This window comes from Corylus avellana, chromosome 5 (genome assembly GCF_965113065.1).
Source record: "Corylus avellana chromosome 5, dhCorAvel1.hap1.2, whole genome shotgun sequence".
In the NCBI taxonomy this organism is placed as follows: domain Eukaryota; kingdom Viridiplantae; phylum Streptophyta; class Magnoliopsida; order Fagales; family Betulaceae; genus Corylus; species Corylus avellana.
This window is the reverse complement of record NC_142494.1, coordinates 2,628,936-2,638,083: the sequence shown is the minus strand read 5'-3', so window position 1 is coordinate 2,638,083 and position 9,148 is coordinate 2,628,936. Positions and strand designations below refer to the sequence as shown.

Here is a 9,148-nt window from a genome sequence, read left to right as displayed (position 1 = left end):
ATTAAATTCTTGTAAGAGAACTAGCATTTGGCTATAATATATATAAAGGTGAAGACAGGAAAAATCGGGAGGGGTTGGCTAAAAGTGATGGAAGGCCTGCCTAAGGTTCAAATTTTTTAGAGTGCAAATAATTCTTTTAGTTTTATCTAATTCGTGTGGGGTGCTTAATTAATTTCCACTAGTCAGAAATTTAGAGTTAATTGTATTAAGAATATGAAATTTCCACGTCACATAATTCAAGCATATATATATATATACACGAAACTAAAAATCATAGAACATTTTCTTCAAGTTCACATGCATGCGAACAACTTACAAACTTAATTCACAATCTTAAATATTAATAAATTGCGCACAGTTCAACGTAATTCCATTGTCGTTTTGTTCCATTGAATTACCATTTCGACGGCTTTTCAATATTGTAGGCCAGGCTTAGCTCCCTACTAGTAGATGCAACAGTAGTTTTGGCAAGTGAAAGCTCACAGATGGAGATGGTTAGATTCTTCTACTTCTGTTTCTAATTTCTTTGGACCATCTCCTGACTAGCCAGTAGGCAAAGCGAACAAAGTCCAAGAAGACCATTATTCCTATTATTGTCATCGCCAAGCGTGAAGCATTTATGCTAGTAGGTCCAATCAACAAAAATCCGCAAACATAACTTGCCGCCATGCAACGCACAGCAATCCCCAACAATGCTTTGAGTGGAAATCCATCCATAACTAAAATAATCACTGCAAGCGATGCGAAAAATCCAATAGTGTTGGGAACCATGAATGAAAGAAATTCTTGTAAATCTTCTGATATATTAGCAGCGACGTGATCTTCGCCGTAATAAACGCCATTGGGAGGATCTAGTATGGCTTGGAAGGTTATAGTTGCGATAAGAACAGCCACAACAAGCAAAGCATTTTGAGTTTGTGATGGTGACTTTTTCACTTCATTTGCTAACATTTTCCAAACTCTCCAAGGGTTCAGATATGAAATTTCATGTAATAAGAGCTGTCGGAGAGTCTGGGGAGGCGGTGCCTCCCTCACCGAGATTTGCCTGTGATGAACTTCAGCAGTATCAATGTCTTCAATTTCATACACTCTTAAGGCTCCTGCGCGCAGAAGCAAATCTCTGAGCATGAAATCAGTGGGTTCACCCACCATTTGTTGTATCACGTCGGACACATCCAAAGCAGTTAAGCCACTCTTGTTGGTCATATTCACACCGACTGCTTCACGATAGCTACCGTCACCACTAAGTAGCAATTTCACTGTCTGTAACACGTATTAAAGAATATAATGAGGCATGAATTAATTAGTTTCTCATGCATTCTCTGTAACTAAAGCCTGCAGAAAGGCAAACCATTTGACTAGGAAAACATTTTCAGACATATCCTAGGGGCTAAACAATCTTCTATTGGCATAATTAGACGAAGGAATTGAATCACATTGGATCCTACTTTTACCCGCAAATAGTATCGAAGATAAATTGACTTCAACAATTATATGATTCAAATTTGAACAGTTCACATCTTCTCCTAATTGTCTTTTCTCCTATATATACTAGATTGTAACTAAACACGTATACTGGTAGAGATATATATTCATCTAACTAACGGTTAATGAAGTCTATATAAATAACACTAAACATTAACAGCTTATGAATAAGCTGCCAAACATTTTAATTAATCCGGCAAATAATTCACAAATTTATGTTCCTTTGCTAATGAAGCTGTTCGAGGTGATGAGGTAGTTTGAGTTGAGTTATCTGAAACTGTTAAAGACAAGAATCTGAAGTTTCTGTCGTTTCCTGATCCTATGCTGTCGGTCCATTTGTCTTATTATCTATTTCTACCGTCGTTATTTAAAAGGCGAAAATGTGGAAAAACATCGTGGATATGTTTATTAAAAAGATGGCATTAGTTACCTGACTCTGCTTCCTACCAACTGCAAGGTGTAAGACAGTGTTGCCATCTTCATCCCCAGCACTCATAATTTCAAGCATGTTAAATTGCTTGTGTATGTCAACCATGGCTTTGAAGGCCTCCAATTGGTTATACTTCACAGCGAGGTGAAATGCAGTTTCGCCTTTTAGAGTCACGTCACCTATACTGTCAGGACAGAAGCCATGCAATTCCTTAATGACTTGAACCTGCCCAGTTATAGCAGCACAATGAAGAGAAGTCCTTCCATCCCTGCTCTTAAGACGGGCAAGTTCCCTGTTAAATATCAGTAGCTCTCTCACTATTTCAACAAACCCTTTTGCGGAGGCTATGTGTATTGCGCTAAACCCATCCTTGTCAAGTCTAGTGGCAAAATCAGCTCTAATTAGCTTCAGTAGCTCCCTCACAAACTCTGTTTGGCCACCCATGGCTGCAATATGTAGGACAGTCTCAGGGTACATGGCCAGTGAATCTCTTTCCAGTAAGAGGGAGTCCGCTCCATGTAATCTTTGTAGTTCCATGGAGTTTCCATTAAGCGCTGCCTCCACCAATGTGGGATCCATCCCTCTAATCGACTTAACAAGCTTCAAAGGAAGAAACAAAAAATAATTAAAGCACTTGAATGAGGAACATGTAAGATCTCCATATACATATATATATATATATATATATATATATAGTAGCGAAAACTGCTACAAGACTTTGAAGTCAAGGGAACAATGTAACGTTCCCTTGACTTCTGCAAATACATTTCTGCAAAAAGTCTCTAGACATTTTATTATAATTATGAAGGCCATAATAGTCCATCAGTTATGTGATGCAGCGTGGTATAATTAGTTTACGAAGACCAAAAAAAAAATACACAAAAGTTACAATTCTTCTCAAAATTAAGAGACAAATATGAAATTGAGGCAAAATAGGAGAAAACTCCTTGAAAAACTCATCATCTGACTGCTAAGGCCATCTTATTAATTAATTAAGCTTATATAAAACCTAAATTCAAGACCCTAAAAATAATAATAATAAAATGAAATAAAAATACCATGCGGCAAACAGAATACAAAACATTTTTCACGTAGTAAACGTACGTTGGAATTAATTTTTTTTTCCAAGAATAAAAAATTGTAGCCCTCTTCATTAAGCTTCACCAAGTTTGTCTCAATCTAATGTCAATCAAAAGATATCATTTTTTTAACGGGTTTGATAAAACCACTCTTGCATCAGTATGTATCATGATACAGGCACACCGTAAGGCTTGTGCTACCTACATATATATTATTTTATTTTTGAAAAAAAAAAAAATCAAAATTAGTCTAATTTTTCTTGCAATTTAAATTTAATTCTCAAGTTTCCAATTTTGATCATTTGGGTTAATGATCATCCTGTTTGAAATTTGTTTTCGGTGGAAAAGTTGGGCAATGTTTTCGGTGTAGGGCATCATATAAAGTGTGTATGTTTTTCTTGGTCTAGGCATGCTAAAAGGTATGTTTTTTTTTTTTTTTTTGACAATTTCCTGATATATATTAAAAAAACAAAGCAGAAATTTCTACATCACATTCAAGCAATACCATAGTACTAAGAGCATGTTTGGAAATGTGTTTGAGAAATAAAGTTTTTAACTCAAAAAAACATTTTTTTGGCAAAAAATTAAATTAAACTTTTACCAAAAGTACTACGTTTTGACATTTTTTAGCTTTTCAGATCGTTAAAAGTGCTTTCAAATTTTTTTACCAAACGGATTTTTTTTTTTAAAAAGATATTTTTACGTATTAAACGCACTTTTAAACTCCTTAAACGCACACCCAAACATGTCCTAAAAGTCAATGACCATTTTCTTCAAATTCATCATACATGCTTGCGGCCTTCCCGCACGACCAGTAGATGCATGCACCACTATTGGCAATTAAGTGAAAGCACACAAAAGGTTCAATGCATTTAGATTCTTCTATAGTTTTTAATTTCTTTGCACCATCTGATCTTGATGAGAATACTTTATATAAGGATCGATGTTGCACAAATTCAACCATTTGAGCCCTCCAAAAAATGTAAGATACCTCAGCATGGAACAACAATAAAAATAAGATCAAAATAATAGATTTTTCTTAAAACGCAGAGTTAGAAATGTCATTTTTCTTCAACAACTCAAAATTCCAATTCTCTAGAGCCATTGTCCTCTCCGAACACCTTCTTGGTGCTCTTTATGTTAAAACAACTTTTAGAGAAACCCTTGAACCGCTAGGGCTAGGGCTTGGTGGCGACGTTGATGAGGAAAAAGATGGAAAACAAGGATAGCTTGGTTTATATATGGTTGAAGTAGATCGACGAGCCTCGTTTGCAGGCCGTCTAGACGGTCCTCAACCCGAGAGCCTCGTCTGAAGTCCTTGTCCGGAGACCGTTCGAACACCTATGTTTATTTACGGTTTTTATGCGTGATGTAAATGACCGTCTGAACAGTGTTATGTTCCGTCTGGACGAATATCATAGCTTCTTTAAAAAGAAAACTCTATATTATATAAACAAATGGTGCTACAAACTAAGCGACCATTTGTACTCCATATGTGGCTTTCATTTGTTGAAAAAATGATAATGAAGAGAGAGAAAATAACACAAGGATTTATGAGTGGTTTGGTGTTAGACACATATGTCTACCACTTTGAATAGCCCTAAGAACTACATTGTACTCATTAACCTTTTTTTTTTTTTTTTAGGCCTACAATACATAGGTCTCTATTTATAGGGTTGCAAGTATATTAATTAAATCTCATTGATTTGATTACAATCTCAATATTTGATTACAATCGGCCTTTAAATAGAGTATATTTGATATCAAACTAATATTCATTAATTATACAAAATGTTAAAGTGTTAATTACGTGATTAAATTTATTTTTTTATTTATTAATTTTTAAGTTTTTGGGACAAGTTGTGAACTAGAGCTAAAGATCCTTAAGTCAAACATTATCTTCGTTATTTACTCTTTATTTCAATTAACTATTTTGCGTGTTGAGCCTTACCCCTAGTTTGAGTTTGAGTTTGAATAATTCTAGAAGTCACTTTTGTTTCATCTAATGTCACTATAAGAATGAAGTGGCTTTCAAAATCACCCGTTGATTAAAATTTAATAATGATCAATTACAAGTCTAATTGTAATTTTAAAAACCACATCATTGTTGGAGTGACAAAAAAAAAAATTAACATTTTTCTTGACATGTCCACACAAAAGGAAGGAGGGAGAATTTAAACTAGCTAATGACATCCACTTTATTAGGCGTGATTTCAGCTGGTTACGCTACCTCTTAGAGACAAAAAATTTTAACATTACACGTTTGAGTCGGCACATAAGAAATACTATTATAATATTATTTAAGTTTTTAAGGTAAATAATAATTTAGTACAGAAAGGGCAAAAGGAAAAGAGATACAAAACAATGAAGTAAGGATAAATATGACGGCTCTCAAAATGCAAGAAGCACGTTGCTTATATATTCAAGCTCATTTATCCTTGTCATTTATGGTGACGAGTGCGGAACATCGCATCATTTGTCCTGCACACTGGATCCCGTGAAGGATTTGACAATATCTGACAGAAATATGAGAATTTACTTGGGGATGAATGTAAAACTAATTTTGCAACATAAATTATAAATTGCCCTTTAAGCTATAAAATATAATTTAAATGTTTTCTAGGTAGAGCAAAATAATAGTTTAATTTCTATAGTCAAATTTCATCAAAACACATGATAAATTCTGTTAGCATGCAGAATTAGCATCAATAAAATTATGACAGGCATCACTCTTAATAAAAAACGATAAAACTTAAAAAATAAAAAATAAAATAAAAAAGTATGTATTATTGTAGGAGTAATGATATAAGGAGGACTAGAGTCCTCACAAATGTGATGTGACTTTTAAAATCACCAATAGGTCGAAATTCAATAATGACCATCAATAGTAATTTTAAAAACCATATCATATTTTTTTTTTAAAAAAAAAATCTATAAAAATTATAGTCATCCTTATATTATTATTCTTATTGTAGCATCGCCCCAAGACAACCAAAATTTTTTGTTCCAAATACCATTGAAAACCTCTCTATTAGGCTCAAATTGCTTGCTAACACCTTCAATTTTTAGGGATGAGATCCCCTAGAACTAGGATCCTTCCTCTTATTTTTGCCCTCTTTTTAGGTAGGAGTACGTGAGAAGAGTTTTTTTTTTTTTTTCTTTTTTTGAGGGTATTCTTTCATCTTTTCATTCCATAATTAATAAGAGATCTAGAGCGTAAAGCTCTTACAGAGAAAACATAACCAAAAGCTATGAAAAATACAACAGCGTAGATACACTGAAAATCTAACAATTAAAAACCTATCTATATCTTCCGATCCAACCCATGTGCACACTAAATTTAAGGGATAGATATGCTCTGGGCAGACTAGATCTGAATACATGGGTAGGCCTTATCCCTAAAAAAATAAGCTTTATTGACTCGCCCGTGAGACAAACCCCTCGCACAAAAACTATCACTCCTCGGGTCAAAGGCCAAGATAACACAACAAAACAAAGAAAACCAACATCAATGGCAAGATCTAGCAAAGGAAACCCCGTGCGTGAGATCCACATAATCCACACTCCGACTTGTATGGACTACATCTGGCACGTGCCAAAAGAAGAGAGAAAAAGTATGGTGCCTATTGGGCATATTGGCATTGGGGAGAAGTGTGTAGTGGTACGTACGAGCTTAGGTCAGCGGCAAAAGAGTGTATCGGCAACACAAGAGCCGATCTAAGTTTCCCAGCAAAATATCGACAAAACCCAAGCGTGAGGAGCAGCCAAAAGACGAGGTGAAAGAGATAGCTGCTGCTGTTGCTGAATCTGGACGCTGCTATTGTTTCTGTCTATATCTTTGCAAAGCTGAACATAGCAAAGGAGCTTTAACAAGTCCTTTTTTTTTTTTTTTTTTTTTTCATTAAAGGACTTTAAGGCTATGTTTTGAAAATGTGATTTTTAAAAACGCAATTAAGTGTTTGACAAAATCATAATTTGGCCTATAAAATTATAGTTTATCATTTAAAATTGTGTATTTTTAAAATAATATCTCCTTACATGCAATTTGAAAACGCACTAAATTTACATTTTCAAAATTACAATTTCTTAATAACGCAATACCAAACAATTCAATTTCTGTAATTTAATTCAAAATTACGCTTTTAGTTTATAAAATCTTAATGCTAAAGGCACCCTCAATTATAGACGGTGACTTAATAAGAATGAAAAACTTTCTTCGTCAACTCTCTTTCTTATGGCTTAGCTTGTTTTTCTTTTTGGGCCCACTTGACAGTTCTCTTTAATTTGTTCATGCACCACTTCTTTATCCGGTCCATTCTTTCACAAAGAAAACAAATTTTTCTTGTTTTTTTCTCCACAATAATTTACACTTTCTTTCACGCACAGCCACAATTATCATCATCTTTTGCTTTGTTCTTTCCTTTTTTCTTTCTTGGTTTTATTATTTAATTCCCACTTACTTGAATTAGTATATTATTTAATCTCATGTTTAATGATTAAATAATATTTTTCAATTAAATACCATAGAGAAATTAAGTACATTTAAGCTATTATCGATAGATCAACTATAATTCGATCTATTTAATTAAACGAGTCAAATTCCACAACTTTAATCTATCAATTTTATCTTGAGCTCATGTCGAGTTTGCAAGTCGTATAAAAAATAATTAACCCTACTTTTTAGCACGCCTACCTTTGAGCATGTTGTTCAAAAAGAGGAAGACTCAAGCCGGAACAAGTAAAAATTTTGGAAGATTGGGACAACCCATGCTAATAAGAAAAGAGAAATGTTACTCACACTTTCACTCCCACACTTCAAAATACACATTTTATGACATGGTAATAAAAATTACCATTAGATTTTGAATCTCATAATTATTTTCACTGTCACATAAGAAAATGTACACTAAAAAATATATGAGAGAGAATGTGTATAGCTTTTCTCAATTGAGCGATTGCTTGTAAACTTTCATTTTATTTAATATAATGGTAGAAGCTGAGACTCTGAAATAAACTTACAGTCCATCGATAGAAACAAGTTAGTTTGCGAAGAAAAATGCTTCATTTTCTCGTCTAATCGTTTTTTCATCTTCTCTCTTATTAAAATTAGCATTGGATCTGTCTGTGGAGTCATGAGTTCTACACGAGTCGATAAGTTTAAAAAATTAAAAAAGATAAAAAAAAGAAAAAGAAAAAAAAAGCTATATATATATATATATATATATATATCACTTTGTGATTCGGGAGGAATCTTCGGTCTACCCCTTATATCTTGAACAGGAAAATCTCTTTAATGAAAGGACGTTAACATGGCCTAGTTTTGCTTTCGGTGGAAAAGTCGGGCCAGGTTTGTCTGTTTGATCAATATCTCGAAATTGTTAAAGAAAACACACTTTTTAGGACGCAGCCTAGTTTTGTTTTTGGTGGAAAAATAAGCCATATTTGTTAAATATTCACAAATTGTCAAAGAAGAAGACACCCTTCTTAGGTCGACGCGTACGCAATAACATGGCTAACTTTTGCTTAATTTCTATAGAAAAGCTGGCCACGTTTGTTAAATATCTCCAAATTGTCCCCCGAAAAGAAAACACTTTTTTTTTATAAAATCATTATCAAATGAAACATTTGTGTTATTTTCCCCCTTTCACGTGCTATGAAGATCTTTCAAAAGGGATCAACGATCTCTTCCATTTAAAGATAAAATTCTCATTTACCACGTAAAACTGATCAAACCACCATCATCAAGAGAATGTAATAAAATATTGTCTACCCTAAGAAAATTCACGAAACTAATTTCTTCAACCTCAAATTAAACCCTTCAAATTTAGGGTTTTCATTAAACACGTGATAGTTATTATTTTCTTCAATAACATTTTCAATATTAACCACAAAAGTTACCTCCTTCAATAAATCATATTCGTGAGGATATATGTTATAGATTGCTCGAGAGACCCAATCTACAGAAAATCTTCCTTAATAAATTTATCTTCCCCCACCACATCAGATGGATTTGGTAGATGAGCTTGAGACGTGCTAATAATAGTCAAAGATGTGAGGGTGCTAGAAAATTCTGGAAACTCAACTCTGAAGTCTAAGTCTCCATGTTGTTCATCCCAAACATATTGTTTCTGAACCATAATAGGATTGTGATATG

General features: G+C 33.7%; 1 protein-coding gene across 1 annotated transcript; it reads right to left on the bottom strand.

The window, feature by feature from the left end:
* Positions 1–495: 495 nt before the first annotated feature.
* Positions 496–2,530, bottom strand: LOC132181562 (uncharacterized). Its single transcript, XM_088516373.1, has 2 exons — positions 1,916–2,530; positions 496–1,263 (listed from the first exon to the last, which is right to left on the bottom strand). The coding sequence occupies exons 1-2, from the start codon at positions 2,492–2,494 to the stop codon at positions 496–498; spliced, it is 1,347 nt and encodes a 448-aa protein (XP_088372499.1). The 5' UTR covers positions 2,495–2,530.
* Between the last annotated feature and the right edge of the window lie 6,618 nt (positions 2,531–9,148).

Bases quoted from the DNA above. Each gene is read 5' to 3' on its own strand.
- LOC132181562 (XM_088516373.1), bottom strand. From the start codon at position 2,494: ATGGATCCCACATTGGTGGAGGCAGCGCTTAATGGAAACTCCATGGAA. The intron at 1,264-1,915 runs GTAACTAATGCC...TACGTGTTACAG, and splicing joins TTGGTAGGAAGCAGAGTCAG to ACAGTGAAATTGCTACTTAG.